The 22,630-nt window shown below is 35.7% G+C and overlaps 1 protein-coding gene across 1 annotated transcript in view; it reads left to right on the forward strand.

The window, feature by feature from the left end:
- The first annotated feature begins 16,091 nt into the window (after nucleotides 1-16,091).
- Nucleotides 16,092-22,630, forward strand: part of TNFSF13B (TNF superfamily member 13b) — a 37,431-nt gene continuing 30,892 nt past the window's right edge. Inside the window, exons 1-2 of the mRNA XM_007960868.3 lie at nucleotides 16,092-16,635; nucleotides 16,741-16,825. Of these exons, the coding sequence (XP_007959059.1) occupies nucleotides 16,297-16,635; nucleotides 16,741-16,825 (424 nt within the window). The 5' untranslated portion in view covers nucleotides 16,092-16,296. The remainder of the gene's footprint in view (nucleotides 16,636-16,740; nucleotides 16,826-22,630) is intronic.

Genomic DNA, 22,630 nt, shown 5'->3' on the forward strand with positions numbered 1-22,630 from the left:
ACAGGAGCATTGCTGTGTTGGAGGAAGACTGGTGTTTTCATGCTAAAGCTTTGGCTAGCTTTTTCAAAAACTCTCCTAATAACCAGATGCTATTGTTTCTTTATCCTTCAGAAAGCAAACAAGCAAAATGTCTTGAGTACCCATCAAAACTGTTGCCATGACTTTTGCTCTTTATTGGTGTCCTTTTGCTCTGAGTGGACCACTTCTACCTCTTAGTAACCATTGCTTTGATTGTGTTTTGTCTTCAGGATTTTACTGGCAAAGCAATGCTTTATCTACTTTTACAGTTCCTCAGAGGAGTGCTTTAGGATCTTGATCCTGCTTGCCTAAAATTTTCATTGTAAGCTCTGCTGTTGTCTGCAGCTGATCTGGGAATAACAGTTTGAGTACCTGTTGAGTGGAAAGTTTGCTCAACTTTAATTTTTTACTTATAATTTTGTAAGCTGAACCCTTTAAAATGTCTATGATTTCTGCTGTAATCATCAGTTCTCTTCAATTAGAGCATAAACTTTTTTTTAATACTCACAAATTGATGTAAATAATCTGCCCTAGCAGGCTTCATCTTCAACATCATCTTGTCCCTTCTTAAAGTGAGTTATCTATTTGTAAACCACCTGATTTCTTTGGAGCATCGTATTAGTCCATTCTCACACTGCTAATGAAGACACACCCAAGACTGGGTAAATTTATAAAGGAAAGAGGTGTTTTCTTTGTTTTGTTGTTGTTGTTTTGTTTTGTTTTTTTTTTTTTTTTTTTTTTTTTTTTGAGATGGAGTCTTGCTCTGTTGGCCAGGCTGGAGTGCAGTGGTGTGATCTCGGCTCACTGCAATCCCCACCTCCTGGTTTCAAGTGATTCTCCTGCCTCAGCCTCCTGAGTAGCTGGGATTATAAATGTCTGCACCAAACCTGGCTAATTTTGGTATTTTTAGTAGAGATGGGGTTTTACCATTTTGGCCAGGCTGGTGTTGAACTCCTGACCTCAAGTGATCTGCTTGCCTCAGCCTTTTAACGTGCTGGGATTACAGGTGTGAGCCACTTCTCCCAGATGGAAAGAGGTTTAATTGACTCACATTTCAGCAGGGCTTGGAAGGCCTCAGGAAATTTACAATCATAGTGGAAGGGGAAGCCAACATGCCCTTCTTCACATGGCAGCAGCAAGGAGAAGTGCAGACTGAAGTGGAAGAAAGGCCCTTAAAAAACCATCAGATCTCATGAGAGCTCACTCACTATGACAAGAACAGCATGGAGTTTACCACTCCCATTATTCAATTACCTCCAACTGGGTCCCTCCCATGACACATGGGGATTATGGGAACTACAATTCAAGATGACATTTGGGTGGGGACACAGCCAAACCATATAATCCCACCCCTGGCCCCTCTCAAATCTCATGTTCTCACATTTCAAAACACAAAAATGCCTTCCCAACAGTTCCCCAAACTCTTAACTCATTTCAGCATTAACTCAAAAGTCCAAGTTCAAAGTCTCATCTGAGATAAGGCAAGTGCCTTGTACCTATAAGCCTGTAAACTCAAAAGAAAGTTAGTTACTTCCTAGATACAGTGAGGATACAGGTATGGGTTAAATACACCCATTCAAAATGGGGAAATCGACCAAAACAAAGGGTCTACAGGCCCCATGCAAGCCAAAATCAAATAAGGCAGTCATTAAACCTTAATGTTCCAGAATGATCTCCTTTGATTCTGTGTCTCACGTCCAGGTCATGCTGATGCGTGAAGTGGGCTCCCATGGCCTTGAACAGCTCCACCCCTGTGGCTTTGCAGCATATAGCACCCCCAGCTGCCTTCATGACTAGAGTTGAGTGTCTGGTGCTTTTCCAGGTACATGGTGCAAGCTGCTGGTAGATCTACTGTTCTGGGGTTTGGAGCTCTTTTCACAGTTCCACTAGGCAGTGCCATAGTGGGGACTATGTACGGTGGGCCCAACCCCACATTTCTCTTCTGCACTGCCCTAGGAGAGGTTCTCCATGAAGACCCCACCTGGTCATCCAGGCATTTCCATACATCCTCTGAAATCTAGGCAGAGGTTTCCAAACCTCATTTCTTGACTTTCATGCACCTTTAGGCTCAACACTACATGGAAGGTGCCAGGGCTTGGGGCTTGCATCCTCTGAAGCCATGGTCTGAACTGTGCTTTAGCTCCTTTTACCCATGGCTGGAGCAGCTGAGATGCAGGGCACCAAGTCCCTAGGCTGCACACAGCATGGGGGTCCTAGGCCCAGCCCAGAAAACCATTTTTTCCTCCTAGGCTTCTGGGCCTATGATAGGAGAGGCTGCCATGAAAGTCTCTGACATGCCCTGGAGACATTTTCCCCATTGTCTTGGTGATTAACATTCATCTCCTTGTTACTTATGCAAATATCTGTAGCAGGCTTGAATTTCTTCTCAGAAAAATTTTTTTTCTTTTTTATTGCATCATCAGGCTGCACATTTTCTGAACTTTTATGTTTTGCTTCCCTTTTAAAGAAAACTTCAAATTCCAAACCATATCTTTGTAAATAGATAAAACTGTATGCTTTCAATGCACTCAAGTTACCTCTTGAATGCTTTGCTGCTTAGAAATTTCTTCCACCAGATACACTAAATTATCTCTCTCAAGTTCAAATTTCCACAGATCTCTAGGGCAGGGGGAATAATGCCACCAGTCTCTTTGCTAAAACACAGCAAGAGTCACCTTTATTCTGTTTTCCAGCAATTTCCTCATCTCCATCTGAGACCACATCATCCTGGACTTCTTTGTCCATATCACAATCAGTGTGTTGTTGAAAGCCATTCAACAAGTCTCTAAGAAGTTCCACACTTTCCCACATCTTCTTGTCTTCTTCTGAGCCCTCCAACCTATTCCAACCTCTGCCTGTTACCCAGTCCCAAAGTCACTTCTGCATTTTTGGGTATCTTTACAGCAGTGCCCCCTCTCTATGGCACCAATTGAGTGTTCTCATGCTGCTAATAAAGACATACCCAGGACTGAGTAATTTATAAAGGAAAGAGGTTTAATAGACTCACGGTTCAGCAGGGCTGAGGAGACCTCAGGAAACTTACAATCATGGTGGAAGGGGAAGCAAACACATCCTCTTCACATGGCAGCAGCAATGAGAAGTGCAGAACAAGGCGGGGTCAACACCCCTTATAAAACTATCAGATCTCGTGAGAACTCACTATCATAAGAACAATGTGGAAGTAACTGCCCCCATGATTCAATTACCTCTCACAGGGTCCCTCCCATGACACGTGGGGATTATGGGAACTGCAGTTCGAGATGAGATTTGGCTGGGGACATAGCCCAAATCATATCAGGCATTGTCCCCATAAACTTTTCATAAAACGTCATCAATGATTTCACCATTCTTCGAAAACATCAGTGATTTCACCATTCTTCCACCCAAGCTTCACCAGAAATTTGATGTTTGTTCTTGCTTCAGTTTATAGAATTCTTGTTGCTCTGATTGAGCTTTTTTCAGACTGATGTCATATTCTTCTCAGTGCCTCAAACTGGATCTTGTTTAGACGTATTATAACAAGTTAGTATAAGTTTATTTTGATACAAAAGAAATTTGAAATCCATGTAGTTTTAATATGCATTTTTTGGAAATAAGATATTCATGTGGTTTGTATATTGCATTTCAGTTTTTTATTTTATTTTATAATACTAGTTATAATAGATTATATCTATGCAAAATCGCCTTAAAAAGTAAAATAGTTCATGAAACAAGAATAACAAATCCAAAGAAAAGATCATGTATTAATTAGAGTGCGGATTGGTCAGTAAAAGTGGCTTAGTAAACAAAAATCAGATTGACAGAATATTTTACCATGTCCTTGTGGAGGAATTAGGTTTATCAGGATAGCTTGGTTGATGATAACTATGAAATTAATCCAACTAAATCCCCTGGTCAACTCAGCAAACTTGTATTTCTAATTTTACCCCACTAGTATATTTGCCCATGAATCAGCATATTTGAGAAAATTTGGTGATCAGTGAACAAGAACTTGTTTTTGTATATAAAGTCTATAGCTTTATTTTACATTGTAGATAAAGTAGCATTTGTATTGTACTTAAAGTAAAAGTTTAAACATCGTTTCTTTAAATGTCATGATTAATCACTGATTATTAGGGAAAATACAAATCAAAACCACAATGCACTATCACCTCAAAACCATTAGGATGGCAAACATAAAAAAAAAATAACAAATGTTAGTAAGAATGTGGAAGAAATTGAAACTCTTGTGAATTTTTGATGGGAATGCTAAATGATGTAGCCACTGTGAAAGACAGTATAGCAGTTTCTCAAAATATTAAAAATAGAATTACCATATGTTTCAGCAATTATACCTCTGGGTATATATCCAAAAGAATTGGAAGCAGAGCCTCAAAGAGATATTTCCATACTCATGTCCATAACAGCATTATTCACAATAGCCAAAAGGTGGAGGTCACCCAAGTGAACATTGATGAATGGATGAACGAAATATGATAGAATTTTCCAGAGAAAAGAAAAAACTGGAGATATACATATACACACACACGTGTATATATACACGTGTGTGTATATATATATGTATATATGGGGAGTTGCTCATTCAGTGGGCATAGAGTTTCATTCTTGAAAGCTAAAAAGGTTCTAGAGATTGATTGCACAGCAATGTGAATATACTTTAAATTACTGAACTGTACACTTAAAAATGGTTAAGATGGTATCTTTTAAAGTTTTGTTTTTTTTAAATCACGTTTTAAAAATCCAGGGCTGGAAGAGACATTGTAAGCAAAGAAGACAGTCCTGGGAATCCAAACACCTTTCTCTGCCACCAGTTAGAGTAGAAAAGACCTTACAGAAAAGGTAACATCTTTTCACAAAGAATAAATAGATAAGACTCAAGAGTCAAATGACTAAATGTAGTCGAACAACTGAACCAGAACCCATTTTTTTCTGAGTGCTAGTCCAGGACTTTGTTTCACACACTGCTGTCCTCTTAAGCCTTCAATAATACACAGGTCCTCTTTGAGGTGCAAAATTCATGACCTACAGAAGTTTACAAAATGTAATAGGTTCCCTTGTTTGGGACAGAGTGAGAATTATAAATTCACAAGTCAATGATATTAAAGAGAAATTGCAGAGTGACTTTAAAAATAATGAAGATGGTAAATTGTATAATATATGTGTGTTTTACCACATTTTTAAAAGTCAAAACATGCTTTTGATAAAGGATTGAAGATTAGTGTTCTGAAATGCTGAATTTTTAATAGTCAGTAGTAGAGTACAGTTTATACTTACTTGTTTTGACTTGTTATCCTTGGTTAATTGTTGCTAGTGTTGGTGGTTGATAGTGATAATGAGATTTTCACATGAATTTTACACTGCGCCACTTGTCCTGAGTGTGGAAATATCAACATTGGTCTGGATTGTGTTTAAATTTTGAAATTGTTGAAAGCTCATTATTCAATTTAAAGTATGTAAACAGCTGTTGCCATGAGATAACAGATTATGCTTTTGGTTAAAATTCTGGGAATCACCCACCAGTTTTTGTTTACTTTTTAATAACCAGAGGCTTATATTTAAAATAGACAAAAAATTAGCAAGTGCATTTTAAATTTAGTAAATTTAGAAGTAACCAACGACAAGTACAATTATGAACTCATACTGTCTCTGCTACTAGACATGTTTTATGACTGTCTGAATGTATCTAAAACAGATTTTGGGAGTTTTCATATAAATTATATTTCTGTTTTAGCAATCAGTCATGGTAATAAAACAATTTGAGGACAAGAGTATTTATATTTGAGTAGCAGAAAAACACAAGAGAAATCTTTGAACCCTCATAGAGTACTAAACAAAATAGAATTTAATTTTACTTGACATCATGTACACACACACATACACACACACATACACACACACACTTTTTCTATTGTGTTATTTTTTCACCATGGATACCATGGATAAATGCTTAGTAGTAAGACTGTTGAGTTGAAGTGTAGATATGTTTTTAATATTTCTAATACCATTAGATTGGCTTCCAAAACAACCTTATTATTTTACATTTTCAAGCAAATCACCATGGCATGTGTATACCTGTGTAACAAAGCTGCACGTTCTGTACATGTAAACCAGAACTTAAAGTATGTATATGTATGTATGTGTGTATATATATAAAAAATAATCTTTGCTCACATTTTAACTAACAATATATAATTAATCATCAGTGTTAACTATCTTTATTTAATTTCATTACCTGGATTATTTTGGCTTATTCCTTTTTAAATTTCTTTGGATGATTATTAATTCTTTTGAACATCATTGTGTTTATATTATAGCTTTGTTTTCAATGCTGTAACTTTTTAATGAGTACTACTTTGGCTCATATGTTTGGTATAAGTTGTTTTCCCTTTTGTGACTTTCTAGGTAATTTCTAACCGCAGTTTTGCATACTTCTTTGATACACACTTGACCTGTGAATGTAGTTTTACATTTTCAAGTAAGCAACTCTTTGATCATCTTTTTGTAATGATTTCTATTTTTATGAGATTATTTCAATAAATGGGATATATCACTTAGGTATTACTAAGTAATAAACCACCCTACTTTAGTGTCCTATAACAGCTCCCCTTTATTATTTCTGTAATTCTGTGAGTTTTTCAGGTGGCTCTTGGGCCAGCTCCGCCTGAGTTAATGTGTGTGGCAGCATGCCTCTGACAGCCAGGCTGGCTGGAGGTTCAAGATAACCTCACCCACACATTTGGCAGTAAGTGCTGGCAGGTGGTTCAGGCACTTTAGTGGTTTTCAATGTATCTTCTCATCCTCCAGTAAGCTAGACTGACTTCCAGTAAGCTAGACTTCTTGCATGCAGGTCTCAGGGAGGTAGTCCATGAGAGTGAAAACTAAACCTAGGTCATGCCTGTGTGTTCTACTGGTCAAAGCAAGCAATTCACAAGGTCAGTTCAGATTTAGGGGGTAAGGAGACAGACCAACCTTATTATCAGTCACATTGCAAATAGGCATGCCACCAGAGAGCAGTTCTTCCAGTCTTTGCAAACTATCCATTATGGTAGCCTGTAAATGACTACTTTTTAAAGTTGTCCATTTTGATTAAAATTTTAAGTATCCCTTGTACATTTGGGGAAAAGTTATCTTTTTGATAAACATAATTTATTATCTCCCTCTTGTTTTTGATTATCTTTGCACTGAATGTTATAATGCTAAATAATATAGCTTCATTAACCATAAAACTAAAACTACAAGAAAAACAATTGGAAATACACAGGAAAAAGCAGTAGATATGGGAAATTTTACTCATCTGTATTATTCTATGACATCATATAAACAAAAATGGAGATACTGTAGACTAAAATAATAAAATTATTAAGGATATCCCTTCTTTTCAAGTAGCTATGTTGTATTCACACAAATGACAATACTATTAATCCCTAAAGAAACTCTGATTAAGCTTTGTAAGTAGAAATAGTGAGAGAAAATAATCTGAATGCAACACAATAAAATAGAAGTTAGTGAGAAAAATGAAAAAAAATTCTGGAAATTAAAACAACTTAACAAATATCTCTTAAATAACTTTTAAGTCAAATTGGAAGTCCAAAGAAAATGTTTAGATTAATTTATATTATTAATATTTTCTAGAAAATAATAAGCACAATATATAAAAAACAATAATAATAAAACACAATACATACCTGATATCATTGAATTTTACTAAGCAATGCTCTTAGGAAATTTAATAGCCTATCAACAAATAAGAAAGGAAATGAATGTTTGAACACTCAACTGAAGAAGTCAGACTAAAGAAAACAACAAAACAAACTTAAGTAGAATGAGACAAATCATAATGATAATAGAACCATCTGCTGATTACTTACATGGCAGTAACAAAGCAGATACGTTTTAGCTATTCTTTCAAGAATAAAAGGAGAAATCATATGCATACAATTTTTTTAAATGCGTAACCACAGATACAAAAGAAATGAAAAACCAGATGAGAAACTATTTTGTATAAATTTATCAAGTAAAAACTGAAATCGTTTAAAATGATCTTATACAATAGAATTTAACTCCATGACACAGGAGTTTTCTTTTTTCTTTCTGACTTTTTTTCTCCCTGTTTTAATTTTTGTATGCCTAGTACCTAGAACAATACTGAAAGAGTGAATGGTGAATATCCTTCCTCTGCAATTGGTTTACCTACTTTGTTATTTCATTTTTTTTTGTACTCAAGAGAAATGCATGTATACTTCAATTTCCCCTTAATCTTACTGCACAAATTTATTCATAATATCCTCTTACCTGTTTAGGATCTGTAATAGCTCTAAAATGTCCCGCTTTTAAAATTTCTGTTATTAAATTTCATACTTTCTCTCTTTTTACTTTGTCTTACTACAAATTATTCATTTTATTTGTTATTTCAAATAACCAATATTTAATTCTCTTTATCGTATAGTTATTATTTATTTCACTAATCTCTTTTATATTTTTTACTCCTATCTTTTAGCTTAATTTGTTTTCACCTTTTAACTTGTTAGGGCTTTGTGAACTGTATGCTCAGATTATTTCTTTCCATTCTTCTTTTTAAAACATGCCATCAAAGATACCATTTTTTTCTTATAAAAATAGCTTTAAATGCATTTTATAAGATTTTATATACTTTATTTTCATCATATCCCAACAACTCTTTCTATATTCAGTAATACCATCAGACATTACCTGGGTCGATTTTTCTCAGCACTTTTCCCTCCCTCCCTCCCTCCCTCCCTCCCTTCCTTCCTTCCTTTCTTCCTTCCTTACTTCCCTTCCTTTTTCTTTCCAAAAAGCTACCCGTACAGATTTTCTCAGCATTTTAACCTATGACTTGATAAGCACTTTCAAACTGTAGTTTCAGGTCTTTCATAGATTAAGAAGCATTATTATTTTCTCCTGTAAGTTTTTATGTCATTGCCTCTGTTTAATCTATATCCTCTCCCTCCTTTTATGTTCCCATTTTTCTTGCATGTGAGTTGCAAAACACTCTCAGTTTTGAGATTTTAATTCTGTTTGAGCCTGCAGGCCAGTAACTCAGTGCTCAAAGTGACCATCCTTTTCTTCAATGCATATATTAAATTGTTTAATTGAAAACTATAGAGATATTTTTTAGTTTCTAAAAAATTTCTTCAGTTTAATCTTAAATCCTCTATTAGTTTTTAAAATTCAAGTTGTCTCCATCCCTTTGTGTTGTGTGCAGGCTGGGATGTTCTGTGTTCTCCTTCTTTGATGGCTTATCTCTCTTAAACACCTCCTGTGTTTGATTTGATGGCTCAGCTGGGGCAGTCTAGCCTCAGGAGGTGAGAAATCAAGTCCTGACTAACCCATGAGTCAGGATTGGACTAGCAGGGAAACTTCTAGTCTACTCTGAGGCATTTGGGGGAGACTTTTGTTTCTTGTGATCCCCTGATAGTCTCTCAGCTTTAGGGACATGGAGGACTAACCCTAAACACTTACTTCCTTTGTGGGTGCTCAGAGGCCTAGGAAACTTGGCATATTCCTGTGAGGTTGATGTAGTCACTGCCTGGGGCCCACAGATTTCTGCTCAATCATTCTATCTAAGACCCATTGAGACTTGGGTCTCAGATATAGTACTACAAATACTCCTGAGAAATAAACCTCAAAACATTATTTTTCTCTATCTAGGGCCAATTAGAGCAAAAAGTCCCTCACTAACACCCAATTACCTCTAAGTTCTACTGCAATATGGCTCAGAGAAGAAAGATAATTTACAACTGTCAGTAAAGGAGAAGAAAGATGCATTCATGTTGCAGTTTTCTCAGAATACACTATATCTCTCTTATTTTTTTCTTAGTTTGAAATTATTCCCTTCTTACATGGAGATGCACAAATTCTGATTTTGCATTTTTTTTTCCTGAAAGAGGTGACTACATTTATTTTGGTTCCACATAGAAAAGACAGATTCATTAAATACATATTCATATAATAGTACTTTTTCTTAAGATTCCTAACATATTAAAGAGCTTAAATTATTTAAAAATAACTTTATATTAAAACTGGATATAAGACTCTTCTTAATAAATGAATTAGTTTTTCTAGCTTGTGGGTGTTGACCTTTTCTCTTTACACCACAGTTTCAAAAAGTGGACATTTGGAAAAATTCTGAAAGAACATTTAAAACTCTCTTATACAAAGTTCTTTGGTTGTATAAGATTACAATTCTTAAAACTAGCAGAATTAGGATGTCTTTGGATCCTAATCAAACTGCTAATCTAACTAGCAGATATAGAATGTCTTTGGATGAATTAACACCTAATCTTGTCTCACATTGGCATAAACAGTTAGGAAATAGTATGATCCAAATAACAAGCGTGAAGAGTTGAGTAATCCAGAAGGACAATTATGTCCTAACAGAGCCAGCTTCCCTCCAGAATCATGTTCTCGTCAACAGTGTTTCAGTCTGGGCCTGACGGCAGTTGCAAGATGGCAGTTCTTGGTGATCACGGGCAGGCTTGTAATGTCTACTGGGAGAACAGCATCTCTTTCTTGTCAATCTCTTTAAGAATGAGGAACTGTGTCTTAGCAGTTCCCCCCAGGAGACCACCTCACAACCAACTGTAAAAAGCCTCTCTCATTTGTCCACCCTTAGCAATCAGTGGTGATGTGGATGGAGTCATCGTGAGTAGATTTCATGATTAGGACTTCCCTAAAGTGTGAGATTATGTCAGCATCCCACAGAGATAGAGATCTAAACAAAGTCGGCTTCTAGATTTGGGGCAAGAAAGATTCTGTTAAGTTGGTGAAGCAAAATTGGGCATACAGACGCTTCTTCTGGCTTCAGAGCCTACGCTCTTAACCCCATCCTCTTCTCAAAAGTTAATAAGCAAAATTTCAAATAAACCGTTAAAATATTTGCAGTCCATTTATTAAATTTAAATTTAAATTTATTTGTTTTATTGATACAAAACAGATGCACATATTTTCAGGATATATGTGAAAATTTGATACATCATATAATATGTAAAGAACAATTCAGGGTAACTGGGATATTAATCACCTTGAATATTTATCTTTTTGTTTTGTGGGAACATTAAAATGATTCTCTTCTAGCTATTTTGAAATGTACAACAGGTTAATGCTAACTATAGTTGCCCTACTAATCTATCAAGCATTAGGTTTTATTTTTTCTAACGTTAATCAACCTCTCTTCATCCCTCCACCCTTCTCCCTACTCTTCCTGGCCACTGGTAAGCACCTATCAACTCTCTATATTCATAAGAACTACCTTTTTAGCTCCCACATATGAATGAGAACATGTGATATTTGTCTTTTTATGCTTGGCTTATTTCACTTAGCATAATGACCTCTAGCTGGTGAGAATGTGGAGAAAGGGAACGCTGGTGCACTGTTAATGGGAATGTAAATTTAGTACAGTCACAATGGAAAACAGTGTGGAGGTTCCTCAAAAAACTAAAAATAGAACTACCGTACTTGAGCAATTCCATCACTAGGTCTATATCCAAAAGAAAGCAATCAGTGTATCAAAGAAATATCCCCATGTTGATTCAGCACTATTCACAATAGCCAAAATATGGAATCAACCTAAGTGCCCATCAGTAGATGAATGAATTTTTAAAATGTGGTATAACACAGTGGACTACTATTCAGCCATAAAAAATAAAATCCTGTCATTTGTAGCCACCCGGATGAACCTGGAGGGCATTATATTAAGTGAAATAAGCTAAGCACAGAGAGACACATACTGTGTAATCTCACTTACATGTACAATCTTAAAAAGTTGATTTTATAGAAGCAGAGAGTAGGAGAGTGGTTACCAGAGGTATTGAGGTGGAGGTTTGTCACCTGGTACAAAGTCAGGGTTAGATAGGAAGAACGATTTTCAGTGTTCCATTGTACAGTAGGGCGGCCATTGTTAACAATAATATATTATATATTTCAATAGAGCTAGAAGACAGGATTTTCAATGTTCTCACCAGATAGAAATGATAAATGTCTAAGGTGATGGATATGTTAATTTTCCTAATTTGATCGTTACACATTGTATACATATATCAAAACATAACACTGTATCTCATATATAATATGTGAATTAAATTTTTTTAAATTAAAAATTGTATACAGTGATTAACATTTCGCCTTTCAAATCAAGTTTAACTATATAATAACTTACTGCACATACTCTCTCTCCATTATATATAGTGTGTATATCTATACATTTTTATATATATTATTTTATGTATATATGTATAATATTTCTACCGGAAAACAGCATATTTTCCTGAAATGCAATACTTAACCTATATCATGCTATTTTCCATATTCTGAGTGCTTTAGGATGCCAATTTTATCTAGATATACTTTTAGGTACATTTACAGATCTAAAAGAGCTGTTGTCGCCATGCTTGACTGGTCTAAATCCTTGTTAAAAACACCCTTTTCCGCAAAGAAAAGGGGCATAGGAGAGATTCCTCAAACCTGTAATTCTTTGTAGCACTATTTAGCCAGAAATTTATAATTCATTTTAAAAATATTTTTGAGGTTGTCAGTGTAAGAACGTAGTCAGAGAGTGAATGTTTATTTTCTGCTGTTTCTGACTCCCGGACAAACTCACAAGTTATATTCTTTTCAACCCCATCTGCCTATTTCTGAGTGGATAGAACAGTTTCGTCAATCACAAAGCACTAGTATCTCAGTTTGTTGACTGAATGACAGAAGAATGCTTTACACTTACATTGAGAAAAAGATGTGTGTAAAAAGCAGCGAAACACTGTCAGTAAACACTGAATATAGTATAAGAAGATCGCTGCACAATCTGGCTCAGATACAGTGGTCTTTTGTCCCTGAATAAACTTGTGATGTGGTGTATTATTCAATGAACGTGAATATACTTCTTGTTTAACAGAATTTCTGTTAAATTATTGCCAAACCATTTCCTCTTCAGGAAACAGATTCTCGATTTATGGAGTAATAACTTCCTTTCGTTCATCGAATAAGAGATTGAAGAGTCATGAATGTCACTTCGTTTTCTACCTGTCTTTAGAGAAAATGCAACTGTCAGATCCCTGTGGAGGACGTGCACGTTGCCATCCCTGCTTGCTGTCCCTCTGACCAGAGGGACACGACGGCTGCCCTTCGTAGAAGAAGCACTCGCCCATTTTATGCATGGTACTGCTCGTTGCCGCAACAAACATTGGCCACTGGTTTAAAAATGGTTGAGTGTAGGCTGTCCAGTGACTTTCTTTTGAGATGGTCAGGCATGAAAGTCTCTGCCCAACAGAGTGACGAAGGCAGAGAGAATTCCCTAAAGCAGTCAAATCATTCCCTGTCTTCAAAATTTTCTCTGAGGGATATGGAGGGGAATGACTCGCCAGAAGTGGGAGAATGTCAACGGACAGAGAGAAGCAGTGGCTACAGGAAACCCTGAGCGAAACGCAGAGAGAAGTTGCTTTCTAGCACTGCGCTTTCATTTCTGCATGTATTTAGGTCATAAGAATACACAAACACATAATCTGAAGGATCTCAATTACTTTCAGTAAGAAGGCCTTCATACAATCTTCATACGAATTCCATTTTTTATGGCAAGGTTACTCCGTATGACTCACCCTAATTGATCTGGAACAAGAACTGACAGAAAAGAATTGTACTGTGTCATGCCTGATGCAAAAGGGTTTACAAACATCCTCATAAAAGAAAACTTCCACCTGGAAGATGGAAGGACCTCTTATCTACGTACCTGTTAGACTGGGGCACAGTCACCTTATTGTGGGAGTTAAAGATAAGAGAAATTAGAGAACAGCTTATTTTTGAGGCCAGGATAATAACGAGTTATTTTAAAAAGATCTTGGAAACCTGCAGATGCAAAGGAAAAAAAAGAACACTCCTAATGGTAAAAACAAGTAAGTCTGACTGCGTCATTTTGTAGTGAGACAATGAGGAAATGGGAACTCATCAGAGGGTAACTGGGTGGCGCCTGTAAAAGTGAAGATGTGCTTATCCCTCAGCAGACATTTGCTGGGAAACCCTTACAGATGTTACAAGCACAGTTGTAGAAAATGTCTATTAGAGCACTGTTTGTAACTGAAAAATGTTTCATTCATACTTTGAATGTAAAGAATAAAAGTGAATGAAAAACTGGAAGCATCACACCGTGCTTTTGATTTGCATTTCGCCAATCATTTAGTACAACCACCGTGAAAAACAGTGTGGAGATTCCTTAAATAACTAAAAGTAGAACTACCATTTGATCCAGTAGTCCCACTACTGGGTATCTACCCAGAAGAAAATAAGTCGTTATATGAAAAACATACTTGCACACACATATATATGGCAGCACAATTCACAATTGCCCAAGAGCCCGTCAATCAATGAGTAGATAAAGAAACAGTGGTACATATATATGATGGAATACTACTCACCCATAAAAAGGAATGAATTAATGGCGTTCACATCAGCCTGGATGGGATTGGAGGCTATTATTCTAAGTGAAGTAACTCAGGAATGGAAAACCAAACATTGCATGTTCTAACTCATAGTGGGAGCTCAATTGCAAGGATGCAAAGGCATAAGAATGATATAATGGACTTTAGGGACTCGGGGGAAAGGGGGAGGGGTGTGAGGAATAAAAGACTAAAAATTGGGCTCAAAGTCTATACTGCTCGGGTGATGGGTGCACCAAAATTTCACAAGTCACCACTAAATAACTTAATCATGTAATCAAATACCACCTATTCCCCAAAACCTGTGGAAATAATTTTTTTTTTTAAATGGAAGCATCCAAAGTGTAATTTGTTTCCACATTCTTGTAAGCCTCATTACGTATCTCAGGGACAGTTAACACCGTCATACGAATTCAGAGGTGAGGAAATGGAATCACAGAGAGTTTAAGTACTTTGCCTAAGGAGAGTGAGGGGTGAGGCAGGATTTGCAGTCTAGAAGCCTGGGTCTAGAGTTCTCCACTCTGCACTATGTTATTTCTGTAAATTTCTTACTGAAGACTGTATGGAAATGTAGAGTGAGACAGAACTAAAGCTCACCAGTCTTAGTCCATAGGGGAGTAGTGACTACCCAGCGCTTGCTAAGTGCTCAGTAATGTTAATTGAAAGATGAATCAATATTTCAATGCTGGGGCAAAGAGTGAGAAACTGGGGAATGTCCAGGAACCAGCTATCAGGATAAGGCAGGACTAGAATTAATGCAATAGTCCTCACAGGTCCCCAAGTCAACAACAGAAAAATCAAAAGCTAAGGTGGCTCTTGTTTGATCAAGGACCTCTTGTACACCGACCTGTTAGGCTGCGGCACAGTCAACATGGGAGTTGTAGACAAGCTACTTGCGAGTGGTTGATGGTAGCAGTCAGGCATTTGGAGCTGGAGAGAAGGCTGATTCTCCTCAACTAGTATCAGACTGAGTAGGGACTTAAAGCTTCAGAAGTCTGAGCAGCAAAGCTGATAAGCAGCAAAGCTGATGTTCATATGCATGATAGAGTTTCAGTGATGAGTCTCAGAAGAAAAAAGTTTATGTATGTTTTCCTTAAAAATATGTTCACTTATATTTAGGGAATCCTTCAGATAGCTGATCTAAATATGTCTGTAAAATTTAGTCTCATTCTTTTTATGACATTATTAGTATAATAATATGAATATTTCCCAGTGGACTTACTTCCACACTTCCTTCAAGGATTCTCCATTTTATTTCATACTTGAAGACTGTTAATAAATCACTCTCTAGCTAAGAACAAGTCAATGCTAAAGCACTTAGCTTATGTGACCTTCACATTAATTATTTTTATGACAGCAGCAGGAACTTTCAGCTGCTTTTCCCCCTTCCTTATGAAGCCATGTGGCCCCAAGCAGACACAGTTCCCTTACTATGCTTAATGGTGGGCTTCTTAGACCTGTGCGTATCTTAAAAGCTTTCCCTTGAAGGTGCTAATCCAAACTCCAAGTTTCCCCAGCAGATTTAAGGGGCTTTAAATCTGCTTGAGCGTGAGTGTTGTGAGATGACTTTGAAATTCTTACAAAAACTGAAAGTGAAATGAGGAAGACAGATTGAGCAATCCAATTGGAGGGTAAATGCCAGCAAACCTACTGTACAGTAGGGGTAGAGATGCAGAAAGGCAGAAAGAAGAAAATTCAGGAGGACTCTCCTGAGGGGTGAGCCAAGCCCTGCCATGTAGTGCACACAGGACATCAACAAACACAGATAACAGGAAATGATCCATTCCCTGTGGTCACTTATTCTAAAGGCCCCAACCTTCAAAGTTCAAGTAGTGATATGGATGACTCCACAGAAAGGGAGCAGTCACGCCTTACTTCTTGCCTTAAGAAAAGAGAAGAAATGAAACTGAAGGAGTGTGTTTCCATCCTCCCACAGAAGGAAAGCCCCTCTGTTCGATCCTCCAAAGACAGAAAGCTGCTGGCTGCAGCCTTGCTGCTGGCACTGCTGTCTTGCTGCCTCACGGTGGTGTCTTTCTACCAGGTGGCCGCCCTGCAAGGGGACCTGGCCAGCCTCCGGGCAGAGCTGCAGGGCCACCACGCGGAGAAGCTGCCAGCAAGAGCAAGAGCCCCCAAGGCCGGTCTGGGGGAAGCTCCAGCTGTCACCGCAGGACTGAAAGTGAGTTTGCAGCAGCTGCAAGCCTCAGGCAAGATCCTGCCTACACTGCTGCCTCTCCCTCACCTCAGCTGTCTTTCCAATAATGTGGAATTTTTCTGTTCATAGATCTTTGAACCACCAGCTCCAGGAGAAGGCAACTCCAGTCAGAGCAGCAGAAATAAGCGTGCTATTCAGGGTGCAGAAGAAACAGGTATGTTTTGGGCGCAGACACTCCCTTAGGAGTCAGGGATTAGAGAAAAACATCCGGTTTGGGGGAGCTAGAGGTGAGTATCCCCTCTATGAACCTATTAAATAGAGACTATAAAATTTGCCATCCAAAGCAGACATTGCTTTAGAGCAAAGCCCCAGCACTGGCAAATGTAATAGGCTGCATGGGCGTGCTTTTTCCTCCAATGAGCAGATGGTGTGAGTGGAAGCATTTCTCTGTGCATGTGTAAGTATTTATCTGTGCATTAAGCACAGAGGAGGTAAAAGGGCCATATGTGTTTCCTCAGGTAGATAATGCCCTCCCATGTGAGAAGCATTATTCATCGTTCCAGAAAAATCAAAAAAAGCCCTACGTGTTAGATTTAGACTTTGCTTATCTCGGTCATAGAAAGTGATAGACATCTATTTTCTGAATGTGCATTACATGTTGTGAAACCAGGTAAAGGTGTAATGAAAGGCCCTGTATGTTGTGCTTTAATTTTGTTTATTTGTTAAAAAGGTTATTTTACACACACATACACACACACACACACAGATTTTAAAGCTTTTCTTTAAGGTATGCTTTTCCAGGAGATCCGTGCATTTATCATCTTCTTATCATCATCCTTTAGTGATTTCTGACTTTCTTCATGTTCTACTCATTCCCCAGAACTTTACAGAGTTGGTAGGGCCTACCAAAATGATCAGCTCTAGTTCTTTCATTTGAAAGTGAAGAAAAGAGTCTTTGTATTACATTTATTAAATTATAACGTAACAACTTCTTGATATTATTGTCCTTCTGTTAAATATATTGAAAGAATATTTTTGAACACCTGGAACGTATCGTACAGCTATAGACCAGAATAGGCATTTTCGAACATACTATTTTGTTTAACCTTCACAGTGGCTCTATGAAGTCCACAGAATACTTACAATAATTTATGTGTATTTTCACTTCTGGAGAGAATTACATAAGAAACGTAGTGAGAGATAGACCAGGGACCTTCCATCTCTCTCTCTCTCTCTCTCTCTCTCTCTCTCTGTCACACACACACACACACAGACACACACGCGTGAGGTTCCCTAACTATAAATTTATTTTTTGACTATATGCTTTATTCATAAAAAATTATTTTTTATTTTATAAAACCGTAATTTTTGGTATCTGGTTATTATATCTTTGTACCAGTGATCAGGAATAACTGGGCTTAAACTAGGAAACATGCACATTTTTATTATTTTAACACATCAATTATTTTTATTGTTTGCACTTTATAATCTATATTTCTGACGTAATTGAAAATAATATGAAATGTATACTATGGCATTTTTTGTTTTGACTTACACAATAAGGATTTTTCCTATTTCTAAGTATTTTTCATATATCTGTATAAATTTATCTAACAATTGTTTTAGTTATTTCTATTCTCTTTGTTATAATAAAACGTGCAAAAGTTTTGTACAGAATTCTTTTATTTCTGTGAAATTATATATTCAATATAAAATCGATATAGTGAAACAGCTGAGCTAGGGAGAAGAAACATCTTCATCACCCTTGTTTCCAACTGCCATATTGTTTTCCAAACGAGTTACACATGCAATCAAAAATGTGGTGCACTGGTTCTCCACATTCTTGCTAGCGTGTTATTTTTAAAATGTATTTTGACTAGTTTAGTAGTTGTAAAACAGTATCTCACATTTATTTTGATGTGTTGCTTGTTTACTAATATAAATAAACTTTCTGCATATTTTGATTATTTATAGTTTTATCTTTTGCAAATTTTTATTTATAACTGTCTCCAGTTGTCTGTCCCATGTTTTTATAATTTTGGATAAGCTCTTCCTAATTAGATATATTGATTATTGATCAAAATTTTGATGTAAATATTTAAACGGTTTTGCTGCTTTTTTTACTTGAACATTTTGCATTTCTTTATAGTAAAGCGATAATCTTTAAAAAATTTTCCCTAATATTAAAGCTAAAAATACATTTGTTCATGATTTGTTAAGTAGTTGACTCCCCGTCACTTTGACCTTTTGATAGTTGAGTGTTTTGTTTTAACTCATTAGTCCTTCTGTTGTTTATTTTGATGAATCATCTCGCATTGGCTTTAACTTCCCCCTCTCTCTTTCTTCCTTCCAAACTGCTATCGCAACCAAATGTATTAAATAGTTCTTTGTTCCTTGGTGTTGAAAAGCTTACTGTGTTTCATTCAGTTCCTCATAAGAGTTGAATCTATGTGAGACTCCTTTTTTTCATTGATTAATTATTCTATTTATATGCTTTAAATAATCTTTTTAAGGTCATTTGTATGAGGCTTCAATAACTAGTAGGGTCAGGATTCTTCAATCTCCTTAACCTTCACTGCTAGTATCCTCCTGTTTCTAAATACTATTTTTAAAAATAAACTTTAACTTTACAATTTAAAAAAAGGTGTAGACTCATTTCAGCAGATTGAAGAAGGAAAAAAATAATAGAATAGGAAAGAAATATCTTCTTGGGTCACATTGTCCCAACATTCTCCTATTAATACTTTCATGTATTTGTGTTTTAATGGTATCCGGGAATAGTATACTGATGAGAATCTCTCACCAAATGGTTTGCAATTTGTAGATTCAAACAAAGTGAAAAAACATGTACCCAGTTTTCCACAGCCCAGAAGTAGTTACTATAATTATTTCATGGTTTGTCCTAGACTTTTTAATAAAGCTTGATACAGTGTGCATATAGGTATATATTGCACACAGTTGAGACTTGAACAACACAAGTTTTAACAGCATGGGTACACTTACAGGTAGATTTTTTTTTTTCAATAAACCTATTGGAAAATTGTTTGTAGATTTGCAATAACTTGAAAAAACTCATGGAAGAACTGTGTATCCTTGAAATGTTGAAAATACTAAGATTAATTAGCCATGTCATGAATGGATAAAATATATGTAGATACTAGTGTATTTTCTTATTACTATCACAAAATATACACAAAAGTTAAAAATTCTCAAAACATATGCATACAAACAGACTGTACATGGCGCCATTTGTAGTCTAGAGAAATGAAAACAAACATAAACATGCAGTATTAAGTCATAACTGCATAAAATTAACTGTGGTACATATTGTACTACTGTAATAATTTCATAGCCACCTCCTATTGCTACTGCAGTGAGCTCAAGTGGTGTATCTGCTTAAAACACCATGTGATGCTCATCGTCTCTGCATGAGCCAGTTGTATCTCCAATAAATTGAGAATTGCAGTAAGAATGATTTCTCATGATTTGTGTGTATTTTTTGTCTTGCTTAATGCAATATCATAAACCTTGAATAACACCATGAGACCTATGGAAAGTGCGACTAATGATGCTAGAAATGCTCCCAAGAAGCAAAGAAGGGTCATGACATTATAGCTGACCCTTGAACAACACAGGTTTGAACTGCGAGGGTCCACTTATATGTGGATATTCTTCCACTTTCCACCCTTGAGACAGCAAGACCACCCCCTCCTTTCCCTCCTGCCCCTTAGCTCACTCAATGTGAAGAATGAAGAACTCTCTAATGATCCACTTCCACTTAATGAATGGTAAATGCATTTTCTCTTCCTTATGATTTTTTAAGTAACATTTTCTTTTCTCTAGCTTACTTTATTGTGAGAATACACTATATAATACATACAATTTATGAAATACATATTGATTGAGTTTTTGTTATCAGAAAGGCTTCTGGTCTACAGTGGGCTGTTCGTAGTTAAGATTTTGGAGTCAAAAGTTAAGCACAAATTTTGACTGCATGGGATCAGTGACCCTAACTCCTGTGTTGTTCAAGGATCAACTGTATTTGTTCATATATATGTATATGAACAAATATATATATATATTTATACAAATATATACACATAAATATATATACATACAAATATATATACATAAATATATATATTCATACATATATATACACAAATATGTGTGTGTGTGTGTGGATATATAGTGTGTGTGTTATGTGTATATACTCAAATAAAACGTAGTATGCACACTTATAACATTCATAAATCCAAGGTGGAAGGTTTGAAGATAAGAATCTTAATGACAGGTGATGTCTACTATTCCTTGTTAATAAAATTATGAAATTCATTTGAATGTTGCTCTAGATACTATTCTTTGGTGGAAGGAAAATTTGTTTTGTTTAGCATACTCCAAAATTAATGTTTATATTCCCAAAAAAGTTGTAACACAAGGACTTTTTTTAGTAGAAATTTTTTTGGCATTGAGAAAATTCTATGCAGCTTTCTTTGATTTTTGTTTTCATTCAAGTTCTGATTTATTTTCAATAGGACCCAAAACCGTAAGTTGTCCTTTTTACTTTTAAAGTGTTTATTTATGTTCATGTTTATTAATTGTCTACATGTTTTAGAACCAAGTATTTTTATTGGAACTTCACACAAACTGTAGATGAAGGGAGGGGAATTACCGTCAGCCAACATGTCCCAGTGATACTCTCTTCCAGGCATCCCATGGGTAAACAGTGATTTTACTTAATTTCTTAATTTTAGAATTTAGTACTTTGGCTTTAGTTTTGTTTTTCTTAATTACTTTGTGTTTCAAACCAAAATCTCATTAAGCTTAATGTATTTCATAATACCATTTTTGATTGTAGTATAATAAACAGAAATGTGGGGAAATCCAGGATTAAAAAATTGCCAAATAGCTCATATTAGCCAAAAATTCACTTTTAAGCCTGTAACTCTGTTTGGAGATATTCCCAATTTAAAAAATAACTAAAACAATATGGCTTTGAAAATATTACATAATAAAATTTATTTACAAATGGAATCATGAAGATCCACATTTTGAACATCACTTAACTATAATTTTATTAATTTTAAGAACCTAAAGATAAACGTCTTTAGAGTCTGTCAAGAAAGTGAATTGTTTCAAATGGGTTATCACTGACCTAAAAAGGTTCATTGTTAAAATTAGGTAACCTTTGTATTTTCTTTCCTGTTAATTAATAACTATTGGAAATTTATGTGTTTTAGGTTACAGAAAGACAAAATTATTTTTATTGATAATGTTTATTATAATTGTCTCAATTATAATAATAAAATAATGGTAAAAATATGAACAATTCAAAGTAATGTAAAGCAAGAATAGAAAAAATTGTCCATAGTTTACCTTCCAAATAATTAGTGTGAGATTTTGGTCAATCTACTTTAAGTTATATTTTTCTTCATTTTTAAATGAGCTTGGGATTGTGTAAGAATTACACACAGCTTGTGAAGAATACAGAGTGTTGGCATGTACCCCATCCAACTTCCCTAATCCTAACATCTTATATGACTGTGGTATTTCATTACAAAAAGGAAATCAACATTGAGACTTAACTATTAGCTAAATTCTAGACTTAATTTGAATTTCACGAGTTTTTCCACTAATGATTTTATGTTTTAGGATCCATCAGGATATCACACTGTATTTAACATTTTTTAAATTAAAATTTTGAATGTAGCATATATAAACAAACACCTAATATTATAACTTAAGTTTTCTATAGGATAAACCTTTCTAGTTGCTAAAAGTAAAGATATCAATACTATTTTGTAGTCTTCTTTTTTGAAATCCAAAGTCCAACTCCTTTGCAAGGAAAGATGAGATGTCTGACCAGTCTGTAATGTCCAGTCTTTGCCCCATTGGCATTTCTGGCTTAGCTGTGAGTTCCAGGCTGTAACATGAGTGTTGGAAGCATGCAATGTAGAACTTGACCATCCAGCCCTTATCAAAATTAGTCTAACTTGAGCCTCTTACCCAGCAAGGGTGT

This window comes from Chlorocebus sabaeus, chromosome 3 (genome assembly GCF_047675955.1).
Source record: "Chlorocebus sabaeus isolate Y175 chromosome 3, mChlSab1.0.hap1, whole genome shotgun sequence".
Taxonomy (NCBI): Eukaryota; Metazoa; Chordata; class Mammalia; order Primates; family Cercopithecidae; genus Chlorocebus; species Chlorocebus sabaeus.